General features: G+C 54.9%; 10 protein-coding genes across 10 annotated transcripts; 3 read left to right on the forward strand and 7 right to left on the reverse strand.

Annotated features, from left to right (window-relative positions):
• Positions 1-377: 377 nt before the first annotated feature.
• Positions 378-1,050, forward strand: ISF_03550 (major facilitator superfamily transporter; the record flags this gene model as incomplete). Its single annotated transcript, XM_018847156.1, has 2 exons — positions 378-782; positions 859-1,050. 2 exons carry the CDS (start codon positions 378-380, stop codon positions 1,048-1,050), a joined length of 597 nt encoding a protein of 198 aa, XP_018705363.1.
• A 980-nt stretch (positions 1,051-2,030) lies between these two features.
• On the forward strand, positions 2,031-2,600 carry ISF_03551 (hypothetical protein; the record flags this gene model as incomplete). Its single annotated transcript, XM_018847157.1, has 1 exon — positions 2,031-2,600. The coding sequence occupies one exon, from the start codon at positions 2,031-2,033 to the stop codon at positions 2,598-2,600; it is 570 nt and encodes a 189-aa protein (XP_018705364.1).
• Positions 2,601-3,384: 784 nt separating this feature from the next.
• Positions 3,385-4,951, reverse strand: ISF_03552 (Fungal transcriptional regulatory protein; the record flags this gene model as incomplete). The annotated part of the gene is made up of 2 exons (XM_018847158.1): positions 3,385-4,311; positions 4,385-4,951. 2 exons carry the CDS (start codon positions 4,949-4,951, stop codon positions 3,385-3,387), a joined length of 1,494 nt encoding a protein of 497 aa, XP_018705365.1.
• Positions 4,952-9,742: 4,791 nt separating this feature from the next.
• ISF_03553 (D-lactate dehydrogenase 2) lies at positions 9,743-11,413 on the reverse strand (the record flags this gene model as incomplete). The annotated part of the gene is made up of 1 exon (XM_018847159.1): positions 9,743-11,413. The coding sequence occupies one exon, from the start codon at positions 11,411-11,413 to the stop codon at positions 9,743-9,745; it is 1,671 nt and encodes a 556-aa protein (XP_018705366.1).
• A 593-nt stretch (positions 11,414-12,006) lies between these two features.
• ISF_03554 (alpha-actinin, sarcomeric (f-actin cross linking protein)) lies at positions 12,007-14,144 on the reverse strand (the record flags this gene model as incomplete). Its single annotated transcript, XM_018847160.1, has 4 exons — positions 12,007-12,880; positions 12,929-13,908; positions 13,963-14,029; positions 14,086-14,144. The coding sequence occupies 4 exons, from the start codon at positions 14,142-14,144 to the stop codon at positions 12,007-12,009; spliced, it is 1,980 nt and encodes a 659-aa protein (XP_018705367.1).
• Positions 14,145-14,892: 748 nt separating this feature from the next.
• ISF_03555 (Ribosomal protein L19) lies at positions 14,893-15,626 on the reverse strand (the record flags this gene model as incomplete). Its single annotated transcript, XM_018847161.1, has 2 exons — positions 14,893-15,413; positions 15,476-15,626. 2 exons carry the CDS (start codon positions 15,624-15,626, stop codon positions 14,893-14,895), a joined length of 672 nt encoding a protein of 223 aa, XP_018705368.1.
• A 516-nt stretch (positions 15,627-16,142) lies between these two features.
• Positions 16,143-17,096, forward strand: ISF_03556 (hypothetical protein; the record flags this gene model as incomplete). Its single annotated transcript, XM_018847162.1, has 1 exon — positions 16,143-17,096. One exon carries the CDS (start codon positions 16,143-16,145, stop codon positions 17,094-17,096), a length of 954 nt encoding a protein of 317 aa, XP_018705369.1.
• A 124-nt stretch (positions 17,097-17,220) lies between these two features.
• On the reverse strand, positions 17,221-18,442 carry ISF_03557 (Cysteine synthase (O-acetylserine sulfhydrylase); the record flags this gene model as incomplete). Its single annotated transcript, XM_018847163.1, has 2 exons — positions 17,221-18,218; positions 18,328-18,442. 2 exons carry the CDS (start codon positions 18,440-18,442, stop codon positions 17,221-17,223), a joined length of 1,113 nt encoding a protein of 370 aa, XP_018705370.1.
• Positions 18,443-18,782: 340 nt separating this feature from the next.
• On the reverse strand, positions 18,783-21,173 carry ISF_03558 (RING finger domain-containing protein; the record flags this gene model as incomplete). Its single annotated transcript, XM_018847164.1, has 1 exon — positions 18,783-21,173. The coding sequence occupies one exon, from the start codon at positions 21,171-21,173 to the stop codon at positions 18,783-18,785; it is 2,391 nt and encodes a 796-aa protein (XP_018705371.1).
• An 861-nt stretch (positions 21,174-22,034) lies between these two features.
• Positions 22,035-22,969, reverse strand: ISF_03559 (enoyl-CoA hydratase; the record flags this gene model as incomplete). The annotated part of the gene is made up of 2 exons (XM_018847165.1): positions 22,035-22,765; positions 22,831-22,969. 2 exons carry the CDS (start codon positions 22,967-22,969, stop codon positions 22,035-22,037), a joined length of 870 nt encoding a protein of 289 aa, XP_018705372.1.
• Between the last annotated feature and the right edge of the window lie 502 nt (positions 22,970-23,471).

The following is a 23,471-nucleotide window of genomic DNA, read 5'->3' on the forward strand; positions in this document are numbered from 1 at the left end:
CGGCATGGCTGGGCCCATGGTCGCGGGCTGCTCGCTGCCCATGCGGGACGGCGGTTGACTTTTTGGATCAGGTACCTCAACATCTACTCAATATTCCAAGTCAATGGACTGACAGCTCTCCTGAGGGTCCATGTGCCGGTGTCACCATTCCAATCTTTATTCCTAACGAGGCGTCGATTGGAGTGTACACATGGTTCAGTCCAACGACCAACTACCTTCCCGTTCTATCAGTGGTCACCTGGATTTGCCTCGTGGCGTGGCAGCGGCACATCTTCAAGACTCCTCACTCGGAAAACATGCTCGCCCAACTCCCTTGGGGGATTCTTTCGCATAAGATCTTGCTCGCGGCTCTCGTGTACTCATAAACCCGACCAAGCATGACTCGACTCGAGCCGGAATCAGACATTGATAGCGACACGGTACCGGCGAGCTACGTGCTTTCCGTTGCTATTCTACACCTGAAAATCCGCGCACAAGTACGTGAGCTGTACTATGCCGTCCAATCCAGACTCCTGCTGCTGCCACTCCTTGGTAGCTGTGCCATCGGCGCCGCCGCTGCCGGCATCGTCTCCCACAAGAAAAACTTGACGTTTTGGGCGCTCACCATATCAAGCCTCCTCATGTTCGTTGCGTCCGCCTTGTTGACCCGGATCCTCAAATCCGACTCGTCTCTCCCACAGGAGAGGGGTTATCTCGCCATTCTCGGCCTCGGCGCGGGTATGAGCATAGCCACCACGATGCTGCTGGCCACCCTTTTACTCGGACATGGAAAATCACGGCATGTGAGCCCCAAGTACCCCTTTCCGACTGCTACGCCATGACTAATAGATAATATTGATGTTTGCAGCAGTCGCTTAGGGTGTTATCGCTTTGATGAGGATCCCGGGGGCGAGCATCGGGTCGGCAGTTGGCTTCATCCTGCTGCACACGCGATTTACTCGGGGGCTGCACGGCGCGTTCACGCCTGAGCAGCTGAGTGCCTTTGATCAGTCTCCGCTGTCCGTGAGCTCCTTCACAGCCCCTCAGCTGCTTCTCGACCAGGGTGCGTAGGTCGCCGCCTTTGCCAATATTATGCAGGTGTCTATCGGCGTGTCTGGAGGCTGCTTTCTGGCATCGCTCGTCGTGTGACAGAAGCAACCGGTAGAAATTCAGGACAAGTTAGACGCGATGGAGGCCTATCCCGGACCGAGGTAGGCTCCAAAGTGTAGAGTACAAGATAAAACATGATGGGCTTGGAGTTTGCCCTCGGGGTGGATGAGAGCGACTCGGTAGGCTTTCGGCTCGTCGATGAAGTCTCAGAGGTGGCAGTAGACTCGAAATCGAAATCGCCAGGAGAATTTATGAATAGTTATAAAGTAGCATCGCGTACAAAGCGTTGCGTCATCACGCGACGTGACAAGCGGGGAAGTATATCGCGACTATTGACTTGGTGATTGCCGGGGTATGCTGACCAGATGGATGCGGGTTTTCTCCCTCCATCGATTCTGTGCTAAAAAAAAAACTTGGTACTAAGTAGTCATACGTTACTGAACGTCACATGGCTCTTCACTTGGTCGAGTCAGGTACCAGTTACCAATGTCTCGGATGCTGCTACCGGCCGAGCACGGACTCTAATGCAATCTAGATCGCCTGAGCATACGAAATAGGTAGTGATGTATGCAGTGATCACAGTTGCGTCTCGCGTGAGGAACGGCAGTTGAAGTGAGAGCCTTTTCCCCAGTAAAAGGTGACGGGAACGGCGCAGACGGCGTCCTCTTTACAAGGCAGACTGCTAACCGAGTGAGGTATAGGTCAGCGGTTCAACTAAATTAAAGTCAGGGGAGAGTTCGCGTTTCTGAGCGCTGATTTCCTGATTTGTGCATATGAAACTATGGTATGACTTCGGCGCGAATGATACAAAATTACTAAGTGTGGCTTTACCAACCTTTGAGTGCTCGCCGTGTTACTTGGGTATAAAGCGACGATGAGACGGTGCCTTCACCGATAGTAAGTGCATTAACCCCATTAGGCTCTCATCATTACTGTCGACCATGCATTTTCTCACGTCCCATTTCGGCGTGGCGGTTCTGGGGCTGCTCGCCATCGCCGCGCCCGTGGTCCTGCCTTCACAAAACGGCCTGACATCACAAACTCCTAAAAGCTACTCCGATATCCCAGACGGCGAGAATATTGCGGCTCGTCAGGATGGTACCCGAGGTGTCGCCGACGACGGTCCCGTCGATCCCCCTGAGGATGACGACACCGACACCGACGACGACGACGACGAGGACCTCATCCCCGGTGACCTCCTCGAGGGCGACAGCGACTCAGGCGGCGAGAGCGCCGTCGGCAACGACGCCGTCTCTGTGGCCAACGGCTTCCTCGGCGGCGGCGGCGTCGGCAGCGCCGCGCTCAACAACCGCACGTCCGGCTCCACGGCCGTCTTCTGCAGCCTCTTCTCGTGCGCGGCCGCCGCACAGTCGGACGGCCGCGTCAGCACCAGCACGTCCGGCGCCAACATCCGTGTCAGTGGCGGACGCGGTCCGCTGGTCAGCGTTAAGGGACCACTTGTCGTCATCAACGCGTCGCGCACGTCGTCAGTCAGCAAGACACCGAGCTGAGCCTTAGCACTTGCCACGGAAATGAAATCTCTGGTTTCGCCCTCGGGCCTGGGAATGTGGTGTGGTGTGGGTGGTAATGATTTACACGAGGCCGACGCCCCTTATTGACCCCATTTTGTCTCGTTCTTCCTTGGACTGTGGTTCAAGCCACGAAGTTCATCTTCCTTTCCATATGCACATTAACCAGTCATTTTCTCTTCCCTTATTAGTCACTTTAACCTATGTTCATTGAATATATGCTGAATTTATGGTCTGGCGTACGCCGGTATTGATATAGTTTCTGAATCGTATCACGAACCGCTGCTAATCTGTCATCTCGTCTTTGCTCCCATTTCCTCAAATGCTAAACAAAGAATAATCTGTGCATATTTAGCCTTTCTTATCAGGAGTAAAAAGCAGCCAATTCGGCGGAGCATCAGCAGCACAATTCACCTAGTCTCTATACCTGAGCAATTTACAAACTTTTGTCCATAGAGGTGATAGAAAAAGAAGTAGAGTTCAATATCTTGACAATCTAGCAATCCAAGCAGACAAATTCGTAAGTAGTTCCGGCTACTTTACTTGTATACGGATAACAAGGTCCGAGCCCCGCTATGCATCAATAAATGCCTTCCTTACACAGCCCGAGTCCAGCGGAATGTGTGTTGGCATGGTGGCTTTTTTGGTCACGGCTCTAGGCCCCTGGTGGCTTATTATTATAGAATATTATGTCGCTGTACTTTTCAGAAGAAAGAGGGATGCCAAAAGCCAACAAGGGAGCGCGTCAGGCAACGAGAAACAAGCTTCAGTATTGCGCAATCTCGTCCCACATCTGGCCCTGCAGATTGTCGGCAACGCCCTGGCCCTTGGCGACAAGGCGAGTACGGAAGAGCTCGAGCTCAATGGTCTCGTAGACACCGTCCTGCGCTCCCATGCCGTCGAAGCCGCCGGCGCCGCCGGATGTCATCTGGAGGTTGTGGTAGAAGTCAAGGGCGACGGTCATGGGCGCGACGAGCATGTCGGGCTGCGCGGTGAGACTAAGGGCGGAGTCCAGCCCGCGGCAGATCTTGGCGGCCATTTCGCGGCCGTCGTGGTATCGAGAAGGGTCGAGCTGCATGTTGTTGTTGCCGGACGGCGGTGGAGCGGTCAGCCAGATGCCCGTGTAAGGATCAAGCACGGGCTGTCCGACAACGGCAAGAAGATCGAGGACGCAGCGGTGAAAGATTATCTGTGACATCCAGTAGTAGAGCATGGTGAAGGCAGTCAGCTCATCGTGGAACTCGTACGTGGTCGCCGCGCCGAGGGACGCCGCGCCGGCACTCTCCACGGCGCGGAGGTGGTCGACGTCGCCCATCGAGTGGCCGAGCCAGGCGGCAAATTGGCGCTCAATCATCAGGCACGTGTGAAGCAGGGTCTGGGCCTTATAGCGACGCTCGACCGAGGGCGTCTGGGGGATGAGTGCGTCCGTCTGCGCAAGGACGGGCGGCAGCCGCAGCATGATGTCGAAGAGGGCATCGAGGGATGACTTGCGGTGATTCTTCCACGGCAGCGACGTCCACTCCGAGTCGGAGAGGAAGGTCTCGCGGCGGTTAAGCACGGCCAGGCAGACGCCGATGGGGCGATAGACGCGCACGAAGAACTGGTGGTTCGGGAAGGAGGTGAAACTGAGCGGACCGAGTCGCTTGATCATGGATTCCGAGGCGAGTCCCCAGTCGGCACTTGGTGAGGCCTGCTACATATCCAGTTAGTCTTGTCATCCATCAGATAGCTAAATACCCATGGATGGGAATGTGTCAAACACGGACCTCGAACAAGAAGAGACAGTAGCCGGCGGATTGGGCATCTCCTTGGATGCCATGGTGGCAGAGTAGGCACTTAGCACTCACCCAGAGCGGCGCATCATGGCTGGCCACATGTTCGTTGTGGTGTTCACCGTGAAGCTCGATCGGCGAGTATGGCGGGAGGGCAATTCCGAAGCTGCTCCCGGAGAGGGCGGCTCCCGGAGAGCGCACAACGGTATGCAGGCTGGTGTGCAGGGCGGCAATGTTCTTGCCGCCGCGGGAGAGATCTAGATTGTCGTCCCAGGCCGAGTTGTTGAGCGGCGTCTGGGCAAACTTGGGCGAGTGTGACTCGGAGCGCTCTCGCTTTGGCTGAGGCGACTTGGAATGTTGCTTCAGCTGCTGCTTCTTGCTCCCGGACCCGGACCCGGACCCTGACCCGGATGAGGTGACGCGCTTGGGGTGGGAAGCGACGCGGCCGCGGTCCTCGGGCGTGCCGGTGATGAAGACACGCTCGCGCTCGTAGCCCTCGCACTCTCGGCCGCTGCTTGTGCACTTGCGGCAGTGTGGACGCTCATTGGTGCACTGCGACATGATTTCGTGTTAGCCGCTTGGTTGAGTGGGCGGACGAGGTTTGTTTGCCACAACGGGCCGGCCCTCAGCTAGCATCTCCAGATCAAGCTCGGAACTACTTCTTCCTTTCTCCTTCTAGCGCGGGAATATATCAGGGCAGGGAAGGGGCAAGCCAACGAATTCTCTTACCGTGACGCGGCGGCGGCGACAAGTTTCACAACCCTTATACTTTCCAGGAACGCCAACCATGGTGAGCGAGTCAGTGGGTTTTGCTTGCAAGCTATATTGCATGCAAGTTGATTCGCCACTGTGGGAGAGGATAGTCGACGAGCTAGCTTTTTGGCGGGATGGGGTCGGATTGCTTGCTTGTCTAGCTGGTCAAGGATTCAACATGAAGGGAAAGGTTTAAGCAATTTGCCACCGACCTGGACTATATATGTAGGAAGCCGAGCCGGTGGCCAATGCTGTGCGTCGAGGGCCTCCCAGGAGAAAGGCAGACAAGAGAGAGAGAGAGACAGACTGGGCAATTGCGTCGGCAGCTAGGGGACCTATACACGGGACTCCACCAGCATGTAAGCCATGATGCTGGTGAAAGGGCCATGACGATTGCCAATTGGGCAGCGCAAGTGTGAGCTTGGTTTCTGTGTTTCTGTCTCTCCTCCACATCCACACCACCCTCCCCGTCCTTGTGCTCGTCCTTGTGCTCGGCTTTGTGCTCGTACTTGTGCTCTTGTGCGTCGCTTGACCCCCAATGGCTTGCGCAGCCAGCGCCTTTGCGGCCGCCTCCACCGCCGGAATCGCCGTTGAACTAGGGCCAGGGCCGGGCTGCCGGGGGATGTGGGATGTGGGATGGTGGAGCTGATGCTGGCTGCTGGCGGGCGAGGCTCGATGATAATAATGATTGCAGACGCAGCAGGGGGCCGAAAGGCGGACAGCGGGAGATGCAACAGGAGGGGGGGGGGGCTACAACAGTAGAACAGCCCGTCCCCAGCTGGTTGGGCGGGTGTGCAGCGGACCAGATAACTACTACGATGCATGCTGATATTACGAATGGATGGACAAGGCAAGCCAAAAACTAATAAAGCAAAAGAGATCTGCTCTGGTCTGTGACTGGCCGTCTCTCCGTCCCGCACATCCTAGCATGCCTCGTGTTGCCAGGATCATGGGCAGAACAAGATGGAGCCTCGGACCATGATGTGGGCGTGCATGTTTCGTAGGGCTGATGGTTAAAGGAAACTCTGAGCAAATGATTCGTCTGGTGAATGCTCCGGTTGGACGAGGAGCCAAGAATGAAAAGGGGGGGCGTGGCGAGCTGAGGTAGAGGTCTGGAATGGATGAGTGAGTACAAAGTATCACGTCTCCGGAAGCACTAGAAGACGAATATAGTTGGGCGGACGGTAGCTGAGGAAGCAAAAACCCAGGTCAGTCAGGTATTCTGTACTCTGTGATGTAATGGGACTGGGGGAGTACTGAAATGGCCAGTTGTCGTTTCAGAAGGGACTACCAGTAACCTACACTGAGACGAAACGAAACGGAAGGGGAAGCACTGACTAACTCGGACAGCGAGCGGTGTCGTCAGCCTTTTTTTTTTTTTTTTTTCGGTGGCCCAGATACACTTTGTCACACGATAAATATTTTTGCCGCCTTTGTCTTCCACGTTACTAATTAGACTTGTCCAACTCTGACCGCTTTGACTAGCAACAACACCATCTTGGCACTGTCCAAACCCAGTCTTCCGGGCAACAAGGAAGAAGGTACCACTCTGACCCTGGCTCACCCTGGGACGAATGACAGCCGTCAGGCGGCTCATCTCAGAATCGTCAGTGGGGGTGTCTAATAAGCCTCTGATCCCTCTTTGGAATTACACGAGCTGGCTTGTACTGGTATGTGGTGGCAGTTGGTAGAGAGAGACGAGAAGTTCTACTCCTTCCCCCTCACTGGTACCTCAAAATGATTTGATGAACGCAGTACAACACATGGTTTTCTTCTTGGTATTTTAGTACGTTCTTTGTACATTTGCATCTACCTACTTGATCAACTTAGCCTTAGCCGATGCCACCTTCCAGTCTTGTTAGCTTGAGGTGAAGGCTGCCGCTCTGTTCACAGTTGGTACCTCACTACCTATTTCCACTAGTAGTATACAACTGGGGAAAGGCACTACTAGTATCCGTAAGTAGTTCGTACTGCCTACAAAAAACCACCCCTGTTTACGAATACACCATTTTGATACTGTAGCGTAGCATGGCATCTCCGCAGCCTTTGGCTTAAATGGCAGCAGCCTAATGCGCCAGATGCTCACCCAGATCGTCGGGGTGAGTCTTGTTGCAAGCTGAGTGAGCCGGCGACGAGTCTGACTCTAACTCCGACCCTGTCCCGTTTCTTGTCCCCTCCTGCCTTCTCGACTCTTTGGTGTGCTAGTAACACTACCTACTACTGGCAGCGCTTCGATCTGGTAACTGCGAATCATGTTAAACAGCACTTGTGCAAGGGTTTCCCCCTTGCTGGCTGTTCTAGTAGCCCGGACTAACTGCCACTTCTGGTCAGCGATTTCTTGTCAGCCGAGTGTTCCTCATCCCTCCAGGAAGGAGAAGACCCTTGACTGCCGCTCACATGCATGGTTGCCTGGGCTGTTTGCTTGTTTCTATGCTAGACGCCACGTCTGGCTGGGATCGTAGTTTGCGTTTCCACGGCCAAGAAACCATCCTTCTCACGCTGGCACACAGACCGCATACTACACCACTTCCGCAGCCGACTGCCTGGGTCAGGTCTACTTCCTCTGTAGATCGGGGGGTGTGCTTCTCTGGGCTCCTCGTACGGGCGTTGTCCTAGCCTAGCCATGTTTTTTTATGTTTTTATGAGATATACTACTACTACTACTATTACTATTATTATAGTGAAAAGCCGCACTGAACTGGAAAATGACACCGAGTCCCAGTCCCGGATGTGCGGGAGGCATTTCGGGAACGCTAAAGCGGGCGAACCACGCCGCCCAGCAAAAAGGCAACCACTCACAAACGGGATGCATGGATAAATACCGCGTCAGGAGAAACATGTCGTCTTTTTTTTTCGACTGCATTGTTTCAGACCGGGTTTGCGCCGCCCCAGTGGGTTTCCAGCTGGAGCCATCTGGAAGCCTTCCCCTGTTCCCTGCCACCAATAACAACTACCACGACAAGGCCGGATGGAATGGCCTGGGCCGAGAGGCTTCAGCTTCCTTGGAAGCCTCGCCGGACAAGGCTGGATGGCCGCCTTGATTGGTCAAGGCACCAAAATGAATTCCGGCCTAGCGCGGTAGCCTTCCTGCACGCCTTCCGTCAATCGAAGGCGATGAATGGCTGTCGACAAGGTTTATAGTGAGTATCCGCGCTCTCCAGTTTTTGCAAAGTATTTTTGTGCTGGGGTGTGGACGAGCCGATAGCCTTGTCTAACCAGCATTGCCGGCGAGGCAGACTCGGGAACGGCAGACAACCAGGCGGACTGAATTCCGCCTTGGTAGTTGGTCTTGGAGTTTTCCTGCTCTTTTTCTGTCCCTTCGATGCCCCTTAGAAAGAAAAACGACTTGGGATGTGGCATGGTAACTACTATGCATACTCCTTGATCGCAAGAAAGCTGTCTTTAAATTGCAATACGGAAAACGATACCTCGGGGTCGCATTGGGGGCGATTTAGACATCGGACGGATATCCTATCCTCGCGTCCTCGTAAAAACGGAAATAGTCATCATAGCGAATTCTGGTGCCTGCTTGTTTCCGTCGCATAGTCTGATGCGTCCGTTTCTGGCATGGTCGTCTTGCGTATATCATGCCGACTTTTGAAACAATAAAAACAACATTTGAAATCAACTACAAAAAATTGAGGACTCAGCAGCACGATCTGACATGCTTGTCAGATTTGGCGACACTTGACCGTAACTAACTAATTCTATTGCAACAGGTCACTCGGTGCCTTGCCCCATGTAGCAAGCGCCCCTCGCCCAGCAAATGGCAGTTTTTCGTAGACGACAAAACAGCCCCATCTACCATGCGCCGCCGCCCTATGCTAAATACCGCTACGCAAATGTGGTGGCAGGGGGTAGGAGTTGAACCTGTCATGGGTGTAACTCTTTGTCATTCGACTCTTAAGTTGATGACTCTTCTGCCGGTTCAAGTGGTCAATGTGACACTTTACCGGCACGTTCCAGAAAAAAAGACCCCTTGGTAGTTGCTGGCCGTTCCAAGTACAACAGGACAGCACGTAATGAAAAAAAGTAATCAAATCAAGAAGCACCTCGCAAAGCTCCGTATCTCCTCCATACCTCCCGGGCCCCTGCTCGACAACGTGCTTCATACATGGTAGATGATCGTCATCTTCACACCCAAACTAACATGCCACGTCTGCTACCAGGAAATCTGACTCTTTGTCATCAAGTGCGAGATTCTCTTGGACTTATTAATTGCTTAACAAACTTTATTTGCCACGCCCTCCTTTTTCCGCCCACATCCCGGCGCTTCCGCCAGGGCGAATCCGTACAATCGGAAACCAGCAGGCAACCACAATTTATATAGCCTATGCATTTGACGAGCCGATCGCCATGTTCCTGTTGCTGCCTTGTCGAGTCATCGCCCCCTCTCTACTTGTATCTCTCGTTTCAAGCCTTCTACTCGACTCATCCTGCCCTCAGCCCTCTTGGCCTCCGTTATAGGTACTTGTACGGGTTCATGATACCATTCTAGCAACGCGCATTGTTAGCTGTTTGTCTACCACCTCCTCCTCATCGTAATTTCCCCACCAGGTCCTGCGTAGAAGGGTGCAGCTAACCCCAAGGCGAATACGATCATGTCTGGACATGGGTGTCTATAGGGCTGACGACACAAGAGCTCACAGGAAAGAGGGGGGGGTCATATAACTGCTTAATTTGCTTCATCAAGCCAATTATCGTGTCGTCTCGCGAGTACCGAATGTAATTCTTCTTGGCCAGCCCCAGACCGTGCTCCGCACTGATGCTGCCTCTACGCTTCTCGATCCACTCGTACACGTACGGCTCCAGGACCGCCTCCACGGCCTTGTCGTACCGTCGGACCACGACGTTGAGGTGCAAGTTGGAGTCGCCCATGTGGCCGTAGCCGACGCAGCCCAGCACGGGATGCTCCTCCGAGTCGCCCAGCAGGCCAGCTTCGGCCAATCGCGTGTTCACATCCGGCACGATGCTATACATATCAGCCAACGGAATCGACACGTCGTACTTGTAGACGCCGCCCCAGTGTGCGCTGACCTCGGGCACGCTCTCGCGCCACGCCCACAGCGCCTTGATCTGCGTCGCGTCCTGCGCGACCACGCCGTCCGCCACAACCTCCTGGCTCATGACGTCCTCTAGGAAGGCCTCAAGCTTCGCGTAGTCGTGCTCGCCGTTGGAGCCGCTCGTCTCGATCAGGCAGTAAAACGGGAACTGGCCCTTTAGCGGCATCGTCTCCCCCTTGGCACGGTGCACCAGCTCTTGGCTCAGCCCATCCATCAACTCAAATGCGGACAGAATCTCCGATAGTTGACCCTTGGCCGCACGAAACGCCCGCTGAGCCATCTCGTACGACTCGAGCCCCAAGAATGCCACGTTGACCGCGGGCGACCGCTGCGGGCACTGGATACACAGCTTGGTGATGATGCCGATGGTGCCCTCGGCGCCGATGAAGAGTTGCTTCAGGTCGTAGCCTGTGTTGTTCTTACGCAGCGTGCACAGGTCGTTCATGACGGTACCGTCGGGCAGCACCGCCTCCATGCCGAGCACGCTGCCGTGCAGGCTGCCGTAGCGTAGCAGCCGCAGGCCGCCCGCGTTTGTTGCGACGTTGCCGCCCACCTGGCACGAGCCCTTGGCGCCGAGGTCCAGCGGGAAGATGTACCCGCGCTCCGCGAGGTACTGGTCTGCCACCTCAAGCACGCAGCCTGCGCCGAGCACCAGTGAACCGCTGACGTCGTCGAAGGACTCAATCTCGTTCATGCGCGCCATACTGATGATAACCTCGTCGAACACGGGCACCGAACCGCCCACGAGGCCCGTGTTGCCGCCTTGCGGCACCACCGCCAGCATCCTGTCGTTGCAGTATTTGAGGATCTCGCTGACCTGCTCCGTCGTCTTCGGCTTGACTACGAGGCGTGCTTGCCCGCGGTATTTGTGCATCCAGTCCTCGTTGAACGGGAGCATATCGTCCTCAGCGTCCCTGCCCACGCCGTCGATGATGGCCGAGTCGCCGCCCAGCAGCTCACGGAAGAAGGCGACGTGCTCCCCGTTCAATTGGGCGAATTTGGCGTCGCGCTTGATTTCGGGATACATTTCCGAGGTAAGCTTGGCGACTCTGTGAGCCAGCGAAGGTGCCATCGGCCGCGAACGCGTCGTCGCAAAGCAGCGGGTTACGGTGGTGGCGACCCAGGCTCGCGGCAGTGCAGCAGCAAACGCAGCACGGGGGCAGCTCTGATGCTGCAGCGCCCGGATCATTCGCGCGAGGAGTACCATCGTAAGGCTCTTGAGGATGTCAATTTGGTTCGGATGGACGTCGCGTCAGCGCAGAGAGCCACGTTGGGCTTTCCAAATGACTGCGTTGACAACGTTGTATGTCGCTAAATTTATGCTCTCCGGTCGGCCTTCTCGCCGATTAGTTTTGGCGGGTCTGCGCTCCGAACCCGGCCTGCATCCGAGCTGCAGTTTGCCGAGAATAGAGACCCAATCATCGCCACAGTCATATCGAAACGCTTCAACAATTCTCAGGAAGCTTCCGGCTTTACTTTTACATCCAAAAATAGTGTACACACTCCGTATACAATTTGCGGTCGCCGGTGGCCGGAAATCGTGCCCCATACCCGCTACTGTGATCAACGCTGACGATTTCATCACGTAAAAGATTCTCTTTCCAGTTGAATAACGCCGGCTACTTGGCTAACTACTAGGGTTCAAAATCGAAAAGTATATACATGTATACATGTCATGTCTTTCCTCTCCATCACAACACCAGTATGCGCATAATAATATCCATCCGATAATGATAATTACAGTGTACAATGCCTTCCGCCTGGAAGCCAACCCACAGTCAAGGGTCTCTATCATCTTATCTACCAGCCATTCGCCTTGCCACGTTTGCGATGGCCTGCATCTCCCACGTTTGTTCTGTCCTGCAAAACACCACTGGGGACTTGATCACTCTCTCTTTGGTTGTTAATCATCTTCTCCATGAATGAAATATAGTCGTATTGCGGCATGCCTCGGTCAGCAGACATGTCTGGTCCCGTATGTGCTGGCATGATGCCGCTGAGCTGCTCGATAACCTCATCCGGAACAAGACTGTGTCGGAGGTCCATTTCGGTAACGTAAGGCTTGCCATCTGCAACTTCGCGAAACGACTGAAAGACCTGCTCAGCAGTGTTTTGATCTTCCGTCACGTCGACCATGAAGCGAATGAATTGCTCGAACGTCACTTCGTCTCTGCCACCAGACGTGTCCAAGAAGTAACCGTGCATCTCCTCCTCGGAGAAAACTAGGCCCAGAGATGCCAGGGCCGCGCTGAATTCTAGCTCTTGGAGCGCATTGGAGTCGTCCCGGTCAAAATGGCGGAATACACTTTCGAATTCCTCCAGCTGAATGGGCGTCAAATTTGTCATGTTCCGTGCCACCATCTGATTTTCCAAAAACGCGAGTTTCTTCTGCACAGATGACTTGACCAGGGTGAGTTCGTATGCAAGTTCGTCGTATGAATATGTAGTAAAGTCGTTTTCCTCGATATTGGCCTCGATGCACTTAGTCTCAACATCGAGAATCGTCTCAAGATATCTGTCGAGAGGCGCCAAGTTACTGCTCAGCTTTCTGACATGGTGTAATTGATCTTCGAGGTCGCCGTCAAGGCCTGAGATAGCCATCTGCATAGTCTTGAGCGCCATGGCGAAATCGTTTGCCTTGTCAGCAAAGGACTTGCGGAGAGAATTTTTGATACTAGAGCCAATTAGTATGCATGTTTCGCCTGACTTCAAAGTGACTTACTCCCGAATCGTCTCATTGATCAATTGCGCACGGCCCATCTCTTTCTGGGACAGAGCAGTCCAGTCATCCTCAAGCTTGTTAAGGCTGAAATGAGCAGGCGGCTCATATGGTCGAAGGCGGTATGTTCCCAGCTTTGTCTTGATATTGCCGAGCAGAGTTGCCAAATCGCTCTTTTCTGCTACCCAGTCTCGTTTTTGTCCCCGCTTGTACTTGGAAAACTCGGCCGACTGTGCCTTTGCGTCCGCATATGTGCCTTCAAAGGTAGATTGTGTCCAGTCATCCCTTTGAGTGTTGATCTTTTCCAGAAGCTCGGCCATACGCTTTTCATAGGTACTCTGCATCTCCCAGACGCCTTGCATGCTGTTGACAAATTTCTCAACTCGTCGACCAGCATTCTCGACCTTTTCCATCTGAGAGAAGGCGTGGAACCAGTACGCAATATATGTCATCAAACTTCTCTCATCGGGCTTTGCAACATCGGCGACATCTTCGACGTCTAACAGCTTGGGTATGCCAATCTCTTCTGCCGCCAAATCGAAGGCAAGCTGCATGTTGCCCTTGTGATCGGACTTATCGAGGGAATCGAAATCGATAAGGTCAGGTCTGTGAATATCTAGCAGGGCGCAGAATGCAAGACCGTCGTTCCAACTGGCGCTAAAGTCCCGGACCTCTACCTCGTCGTAGCATGCCGTCTTCCGTTGGCACCAGAGAAGCAAGCCCTCCTTGGCCGACATGCCCTCCTGGTTGATGTCGCTGATGGTGAAACGTAGAATCAGTGTCCATATTAGACCAAGAACGATTTTTCGGTTCCCGTCAACAATGTCCTCCGCGCCAATATTCGTCATTTGGACGCCGCGTGATCGAATGAAGTCGAGAGCCAGGTTCGCATTTTCGAATTTTTGGACTCGTAGTTTGGGTTTCGAGGCATAACGGCCGAGCGATTCGCCTGATAAACATTCTAGCAGATGAATGAGTAGAACCTATCGGTCGCATGTCAGCAGAAGCGCTACAGCCAGGGGCCGTGCATGGCATACTCCGTCGCTCATATCCTTGACGATATCTTTAATCTCCAAATCCCGCTGAATCAGCTTTGCATTCAACCTACGCCCCATGCATGTTAGAGCATTCTTGATTGAAAGTATCGTGAAAACCTGTACCATTTTGTGAACGTTTTTTGCTGGACAGTAATCCAGCGTTGCTGATCGGCAAATGTCATCTTTGTTTGCTGTGGCTCGACACTAACCGTCGCCGTAGCTCAGCCGTGCTTTTCGTAATTTTTCAAGCAGAAGTTAGGTATTATACAATGGGTGTCGGAAATACAAACGATGGCTTGCCCGCTTCAGGTATCCAGCATCCGATGGCGGTATGTCGGTGTAGGGCAGCTTCGCAGCAATGTGGGGTGGCACTGTGCTTGGGCGGGAGTTGGCCACCTGCACGATGACTGCGTCTTGTGTCTGACTAGCCGCTGGGAGTACGTCAGCTGTCAATCTGTCGTCGAGGAAAAGTCACTAGTTATCGAAAACTCGTAGATGCAATGCGCAGGTAGATGGTGACGTTGGACAAAGGTTGGCGTCGTGGGGTAAGGGAGCTTTGGCAGGTTTGTACCCTCTGGGCACCGAGTGAGAGGCCTGAGTAAACAAATCTTGCTAGCCCTGTTCAACAAAACCCAGGTTGCTGGGCGGCCAGTGTGGTTCCAGGTTTCTGGGCACTCCATACTCGCGCGCTACTACCTCACCTAGGGTTTCCTCCAGCATACCCCCGACCGGCTGCCATTACGGTCCAAAACGTTGGCCATTTGCATCCAAGTTTTAAATCTTCTCAACATGTGGTTTCATAAAACAAATTAGCCCATCTCTGCAGAGTGGTATTGTACATGACGCGATGGTATATTGGTACATGATACACTGCGTAGGACGTGTCCAACTCCTGCGCTCAAAACTTCTAAGCCTGACGCAAATGACTTTCTATTTCCCCTTGGCTTTATGCTGCCTAACACTGCTGCCAGAGCCAGACTTGGTGCGCAAGGTTGAGCGCTCCTTCTTCCATGCGGCAACCAGATGGTCAACGCTGCCCTTGTCATGCTCAGGCTTGCGCATGTACGTGAGCCTGGCTCTCCTGGCCCTCTTCGGCCGTCTCCATATGATGTTAATGGCAGTGACCGTGGGGCTGTAGACCTTGAACCATGACTCGACGCTCGTCTTCATCATCTGGCCGCGGAGCAGAATGGCTGTGTCCACGCCGCGTCGGCGTATTTCCACCAGGACGCCCGAGAACGGCTCGCCGGTCTTGGTACTGACCATCAGCACATCGCCCGGCTTCGCAGCATCAGCTTGATCTTTAGCGAATAGATGGGTCCTCGCGCCGGTGGGATCGAGCGTTGTGATGTGCGCTTGGCGCAGCGCTGGCATTGGGTCCTTGAAGTTGGTTCGAACGGTCGGTAACTCGGGGTAAATCTCAAAGCGAGACAGTCTCTCCTCACGATCACCTAAGGAATTATTAGCACGCTTCTCAGTCATGGCCAAGAATTCTGAGAGCAGCAGAACGCACGCTGCCGGCTTGTGAGGACAGGCTTGGTGCCATTAGGGGTCCGAGGCGCCGCAGCTGTTGCAAGCGGCCGCTGCCATGCCCGCTGCTGCCTCGTTTGCCTCAATGCCGCTTTGAGGCACCCTAATGGGCGCCCAATAACAGCAAAATTCATCGTGGCTGAACGTAGGATGTTTTGCGATATCGAGAACAAAAAGCGATGCCAGTCTCCAAAACCTCCAAAAACGCCAGGACCAGGAAGTATCCCAAAAGCCTAGCCCCAGTGCACCTTGTGATTGGCCCGCTTCGCGCTTTCTCAGACCCACACGCAAATTAGTATCGCGACTCGAACAGGACTGAACTTGGTTCTGATTGAACAGCAGCTTCAAATATCACGACAGCATGTCTAACCCTTCGTTGATCTCGATCCTCAGGGTCCTCGGTCGAGCCAATCAACCTTTGGCCAGGCAAGGAGCCAAGAAATTCAGCACAACGACACTACGTGGTACGAAACTAGCTGTCGCAAAAAATCTAGGGGCGTTGAAGCTAATCACCAACTATAGGAGTTCGAGCAACTTTTGTCGAGACCGAGAATTCCGATTTAAATCAAGTGTTGAATACTATTCAGGAGAAAACCATCTTCCCGTCGTATCTTCCCCAAAAGCAGCAAAAGATTGTTTTCAACCCCAAAATGCGACCATTCATGCAATCCAACCCTATCATTATCGAGGTCGATGGCATCGAGCACAGATTTTCCCCAATCGATCGCAGTAAGGATATCCCAAACTCGAAAAAGAGCTTCAACAAAGTCATGAACTTGATGGAGACGCCTGAGGACTGGGCCAACCTGGGCACACTCCTCGCCGGATACAAGAAGGCTGGCGTGAAACTTCGCAGCCAACACTGGGGGAAGATTGTCCGCCGCGCCGAGGAGACTGGTAACATCTACGCCGTGATTGAGTGCACAAAGCAGGCGGAAAAGACTGGATTGAAGTTGCAAACACACGAGATGGTTGTGCGACTCCTGGCCGGCATCAACGACAAGATTATCAACGGCAATCAGGCCGCCACGGTACAAGCCGTCAAATGGATGGACATGACCCTTGATTTACTACACCGCCAAGATCAGGTGAAAAAAAGAGAGGCGGCTGCGGATGCCAAAGTCCACGCATCGCGGCTGGCGCGCGGTCTCGTCTTATTCACGCGGGCCTCTGCAGTCTCGGCAAAGCAGGCCGTAGGAGAGGACGCAGCTGCAGAGCTGACCCTGCTCAAGGACGAGTTGGAGCTCTTGAACACGCTGTGGAAGAACGCGGACCTCAAGGATCTCGCTAGCCTCCCCGAATTTGCGGTGCTAAACCCCAAGGCCGTCGAGAAGCACAAGAACCTTAATGGTGCCGCCTTCGTCGGCGTTATCGCCCAGAATATGAAGGCCATCTCGCTGGCCCGCGAATTGGTCCCGGCGGCGGCTCAGAAGCTCCATACTGTGGAGACTGCCCTGTCAGAGCATCTAACACAATATGCTACGAATGACGAGCGTCGCGATGGCAGCTGGGCCGGCGTGTTTAAGAAGATTACCGGGGCCGAGCCGTCCTGGCCAGCAGTCCCGTCGAAACAGATCAAGGCTGATGGGGAATTCAAGGTTTAATACCGGGGAAAACAAAGCATATTGAAACTGTAAAATAGAACACAATTGTACAATATATCAAAAACACAAAACAGGCTCTTTGTATAAATCGCAATTCTATTCCTTTCCTATATGTTCCAGGCGCTTAAGCAAGGACAACGTATTTTTCCAGATGCTTGGGGATGGCGCCAATCAGCTTCTTCTCAGTGAGCCACTTGCGGGAGAAGAGCCTGTCCGCATACCGGTACGCGCCGTCACAGAGGACAGTCACGACTATGTGCCCCTTGCCCAGCTTCTCCGCGACCTCCTTGGCGGCGACGACGTTGAGCGCCGAGCTGGCACCCAGATACAGACCCTCCTCGTCGAGGCAGCGGTACACCATCTCAATGCTCTTCTCGTCCGAGACGGTCAGAGAGCCGTCCATCAGGTCAATGTCCGGGCGCAGGTTGTCCGTCACGCGGCCCTGGCCGATGCCCTCCGTAATGCTGCCGCCGCTGCGTTCGCTCAGCTTGCCACCCGACTGTATGTACGAGTGCAGCACACTGCCCGGCGGGTCGGCCAGGAAGCAGCGGACGCGCCCGCCCGAGGCATCCTTGAGGAAGCGCGTGACACCCGCGAGCGTGCCGGCGGTGCCGGTCGCGCAGGTAAAGGCGTCGACGCCACCGGCCGTCTGCGCCCAGATCTCAGGCCCGGTCGTCTCGATGTGCGCGCGGCGGTTCGCCGTGTTGTCGAACTGGTTGGTCCAGACGGCATTGTCGAGGCGCGCGGCGTGTCGCGCCGCCTGGTGGTTGTAGTTGGCCGGGTTGTCAAACGCGACCGCAGGAACGGGGTGCACCTCGGCGCCCAGTAGCCGCAGCAGGTCGATCTTGCCCTGCGACTGCGTGTTGGGCATGTAGATGACGAGCTTGTACCCGCGCGACCGGCACACGTGCGCAAGCCCGATGCCCGTGTTGCCGGCCGTGCCTTCGACCACGGTACCGCCGGCCCGCAGCAGACCGCGCTCCTCGGCGTCTTTGACCACATACAGCGCCGCTCGGTCCTTGATCGAGCCGCCTGGGTTCATGAACTCGCCCTTGCCAAGGATCTCGCACCCGGTCTCCTGGGAAAGTCGGTTCAGGCGGATAAGGGGGGTGTTTCCAATGGCTGTCGGTTGCGGAGATGTTAGCGCTAGAGTGCTGTTTTCAAGCCCGTGTTGGCGGCTTCGCCGTCTGCTTGGCCGGATCGCATGTCCTTTGGTGAGGGGGGGGCTGACCAGCAGTGAGGCCGTGGGCGACGCCTTGGGCCTGCGAAATGTTGAGAGTATGCGTTGAAGGTTCCGCCGCCGCGAATGCGGCAGCTGCTAAACGTCGTGCGGTAAATCGAAACATGGTGCCTTGGCTATGTCACAGACGATATCCGGTCTCGAATTGATATGAAACTGCGAGAATCAAGTCAGAGACAAGCGCCTGGGGGCTTCTAAGCTGCGAGCTTATCCGTCGTGGGCGGCTTCCAGGCCGACGTCCCGAGTGTGGGGCGCGCAAGCAACTGCTCTGATCACGTCATCTCGCGTCGTCGCCACACTACTAAGGGATACCCTGTAACAAAAACATCGAAATATCGTTCATCTCTGGAAGGGTAGTTCAAGATTACAGAGGCCTTTGTTCCCTGAATATGTGAAGTCTGCGGTTTTTCTTTCGAGCTATATTTCCCAAATAATCGCCAACCATCCTAAGCATCACCGTCAACTCGTACGTAGCCCGAAGGGAAGAGACCTTTGGCACCCATGTAAACGCCAAAATACCAATCACCATTTACATCTTCCGCTTCCCGAATCTCTGCGCCGCGAGGAAACATGAGCTCATCGTCGGCCTCTTTCTTCGGAAACCAGGCCCACTTAGCAAAAGCACGTAGGCCGACGCCGCCATCCGGCGGGAACAGTGTTGTGTTAGTGATTGAATCGTAGCTCGTTGGTGCTGTTGCTGGCATCTCTTGCGTCACCAACTTCTCTAGCTTCTGGTCGCCCTGCTTCCACGACCACTTCTGGGAGGGGGGTTCCAGTTGGATTTCGTGGCCGAGCGTCTCGATGCGAAGCTTGCGGCCCCCAACCAAGTCGCGCTCAATGTATCGCCAGTGGCCTACTTCACCAGGTGCAAAGCCGATAACCACCATCCTGTGGCCCCCCAGGCATCTGCGCCAGCCAGAGTGCCCGTTTTCCTCACTGATCTTGCCCTTACTCACCAGATCCGCGTAGCACGGAGAGCAAATATCATAGTCGCCGGGTGCTGCGTTTTCGACCAGAGAGCTCGTACAGCTGTAACAGTGATAGCGTATATCGGACGGGGTAATAATGGTGCGGCAAATGTCGCAAGTTGTTGCAAATGAGAGTGGCTTGAAGGGACTGATACTTCGTGTTTGGCTCTCTGTGACGATCCGAGCCGCTGTTGGACGGCCAGGCGACCGGCTGTGCGGCTCGGAGATCTCATGGCTGAGGGGAAGTAATGGATGTGTACAGGTGCGCCCCTGGTTGACACAGTTATTGCAGTACCCCCACTCGCCGTCGTTGCAGATGTCGCATCGCCAGTAGCAGTCGTTTGTCCACACCTGACACTTGGCGCAAAACGTTCCAGTCTCGAGCCGAAGCTGGGGGTCGTCGATTGTAAGTGTCTTGCGACCATCGGCACCGCCAGGTGTGGATGGTGGTGGTTGGTATCTGCTGGGTGTCAGAATGTGAGGAGGGGCCAGCGAGTCATCGCCACGCTGCTGTCGACGCCTTCGCCATTTGTTCCAGCCGCCGTAACCGAAGCCAAACCAGTACTGGCAGCCCTTTCCAGATCTATAGCAGTCAAGGCACATGGACCAGTGACCGCCGGCGCAAATGCTGCACTTGTAGTGGATTTCGTACTCGATATGTGTCTTTTTACATCTCATACATGTGATGGACGGTTCGGGGTATAATTGCGACATGTTCCTTTGGTGACCGAATCGTATTGGGCTCGTTGCAGCTGGGCTGGTGGCTGCAGAGTGAACAATGGCTAGCTCAGCTGCTCTGTTTTGTCTGCTGGCACTAGAGGCGCGCGATCGATCTGTGGAAGTGCGCGGGGATTCATTTGTGTTTGTGTTTGGCGGTCGAGCCAAGCGACTGGCAAATGACGAGCCTGTTATAGCGGCCGGTCCTGCAAGCTCCGCTGATTCTGAGGGAACGCTGGAGCTTCTGACCGTAGACGTATTCGGCCGGAGGCTGGAAGACGCCACTCGCTCGTTGTGAAGCGTTAAGTCGGTCTGGGAGCGGGCAGCAGGACGGATGGACGACTCGGTAGAGACGACTGGCAGAGTGGCCGCGCGACTACCGCTGGCTGTCCTGCGTCGAGCTCGAGTCTGCGATTCGCGAACCTCGCGGCTTGTCGGCGGGCGCATGTCTCGCTCTTCGGTGCTGGAGCTACCAGTGGCAGGCCGAGAGCTGGAACCTTCGCGACTTCTTGACGGACTAGCGGCGTCGAGTGGGCTTGGCCGAGGACCCAGGTGGCTGTCTCCGTCTCGTACATCCGCGTGAGCATCGTTGCGGCTTGTTGGGCTATCTCTGCGAGTAGGCTGGCTTGTGGCGCGACCCCTCTGTCGCCGCCGATATGCTTCCGTGATTCGACGACTGAGTTCGTCATCGCGAGTCAAATCAATGTTGTCTAGATCAAGTCCGTCGAGTAAGCCCTCTTCCTGAATCTGTCGCGCAAACTCTTCAATCTCTCTCTCGATATCGCGCTCGCTCAAGTCTGCACTGCTGATGAGGGACCGGAGGGAGGATTGGTGGCCAACTTGACGCTGTTGAGAGTCGCTTCGTCGCCGGCGATGCCTGTCACTGAGCAAGCCCAGCTGGTCAGTGCTTCTGCGCGGGCGACCGTCATCTCTTACCCGACGACCGGAGATGCGCTCCTCGGCAGCTCTGCTCCCTCGGCGTCTTCGCGGCGGTATATGTGGCACGCCGGTCTCCACCTCTCGAAGACTCATCTCGCGAACCTCGTCGAGCAGTCGCCTATCCTCCTCCTCAGCGCGGCGGTCCTCTTCGGTGCGCTCACGTGTGGTGACATGGGGAAGGATTTGGTCGCCTGGCTGATACTTTTTGTTCATTTCCTCCTTGTCGTCTGCATTTCGCGCTTTGCTGGGCTTCGCGGCTATGTACATGTCCAACAGCGTGACCACTGTAGCGTTATGCTTGGTATCACGAACAGTAGCCCGACAGGACGGGCAGGTGAAGAGCACGGCATCTGGAGCTGGTGGACTTGGTGCCCGATCGAGTTTCTCTTTTTGGAATCCAAACCATTCCTTCAAACAGGCACCACAAAATGTATGCAGGCAGTCAAGAAGCGTCAAGGGCTGGTACAGGAGCTCCGTGCAAATCTGTGATGATTCAAGGCGTTAACATTGTAGCTTGACGGGCGGGGTATGGCGGACAAATCTCACCGAGCATGTAAGCTCCGTGGCCAGATCGAGGCTGGGTCTTCGAGGATCCATTCATGACCTTGGGCGTGGTTCATATCACCAAGCCCTGTTCTTGACCGCCAACAGAGGTTTCTACAGAAACAGAGCTGTCTTGCACGAGAAAGCTTTCGCACGTTGTTGTGTGTGAGCGGCCCACTAGCAAGTCGGTGGAAGTGGCGGGGGTGGGCCTTGGATTTATTTTGTAGTTCTGACGAAGGACGAACAGGCTGGCTCTGTATCCACGCTGGCGTTGGAAGTATGGATAAGAAAGTTAGCTTGTCGCCAAGGCGTCGCGAGGGAGGGTAAAATTTTGAATTACTGTCGGAGTTGCTGACAGGTTTACAAGATCCCCGTCCGCTCTGCCATTCGAGGCACCACCACCATGCCCGAGCTCACATGTCGCACGCAGGTCACAAGATCTCTTAGTGCGGAGGTCATCCATACAGCAGATGACAATCTTATGCGCCTTGATATCAATCTACACACTGCTAGTCGTCGTAACTTTTCCATTTAAGAGTGCGACCACTCGGCCTTCCTCTTCTCCGCAAACGCCTTCATACCAATCTTCTGATCTTGGCTGCCAAACAGGCTGTGGAAGACGCGACGCTCGAACTCGACACCGTCTCGCAAGGGGAGATCCTGGCTCTTGTTGACTACCTCCTTGCAAGCCTGTACTGCAACCTTGGAGTAGCCGGCGATGGTCTCGGCGAGCTTGAGTGTCTCCTCCATCAGGGCCTCGTGGGTAGGGAATGTGCGGGCTGCGACACCCCATTGCTCGGCCTCAGCGCCAGAGAAGGACCGACCGGAGAGGATCAGCTCCATGGCCTTGGCCTTGCCGATGGCGCGGGTGAGGCGCTGGCTGCCACCGGCGCCAGGGATCGTGCCCAGCTTGATCTCGGGCTGGCCAAAGTTGGCCTTTTCGGTGCAGTAGATGAGGTCGCACATCATAGCCAGCTCGCAGCCGCCACCGAGGGCGTGGCCCGAGACAGCAGCGATGATGGGTTTCTTGATCTGGGTGGTCAACAAAGACCAGGACTCGATGAAGGACTTGGTGTAGGCTTCGGAGAAGGAGAGGGGGGCCATCTCCTTGATGTCGGCGCCGGCGGCAAAGGCCTTTTCGGAGCCGGTCAAGACAATGGCATTGGTTGCATCTGAGGCGTTGAACTCGTTGAGGGCTTGGTTAAGCTCCGTAATGAGGGGCGTGCACAGGGCATTGAGGGCCTTGGGGCGGTTCAGTGTCACTGAGGTACGGGTTAGTGTCCAAACGGCAGAGCTGCGTCTACATGCACAAGTGATGAATGCTAACCTTGGCCGACTCCAGGCCTGGGGTTTGAGGTCTGGATGTAATCGTAGGTCTTGGAGCTGTAGCAGCGGGCGATGCGCGGCAGCGTTGACGTCTGGAGAGAAACCCTGGCGACGGGTCGCAGGTAGCGGGAAGCGTTCATGTTGGGCGTAGGGAAACCTTTGTTTCAATTGAGTCTCTGCACAGCAAATCCTGACGTGACACGGCGGTTCTGGGCAAGGAATCGTTGCACAACCAGTACAGCGATGGATGATGCTAGCGGCAGAAGGGCGGGGCGGCGGCATAATTATTGTTTTATAGCAGCTGATGGGCTGGAAAGCGTCGGCTTTGAGCCATGGCGCTGGTTCCGGAACGGGCCGGGAGACTATATACCTATGTACCTACCCTGTGTACATAGGTAAATACCTAGTGGTAAGTACTTCATGACTGGACAAATTACTCTGAAAATCCGAATTTAATATCCGAATTTAGAATCCGAATTTAGACTCTGAGCTTGGCATCCCGCCCATCCGCGCGCTTGTGAGAATAATGACAGTATAATTTAATCGCCCCTCGACGCGCCGCACATCGGCTGGACGGCTAGCTGCGACGGAACGCCGCTGGCCAGCCTCTGCTTAAAGTGCGCCCAGGTCGAGCGCGGGGCG

The sequence above is a fragment of the Cordyceps fumosorosea genome (assembly GCF_001636725.1).
Source record: "Cordyceps fumosorosea ARSEF 2679 chromosome Unknown scaffold_7, whole genome shotgun sequence".
Classification (NCBI taxonomy): domain Eukaryota; kingdom Fungi; phylum Ascomycota; class Sordariomycetes; order Hypocreales; family Cordycipitaceae; genus Cordyceps; species Cordyceps fumosorosea.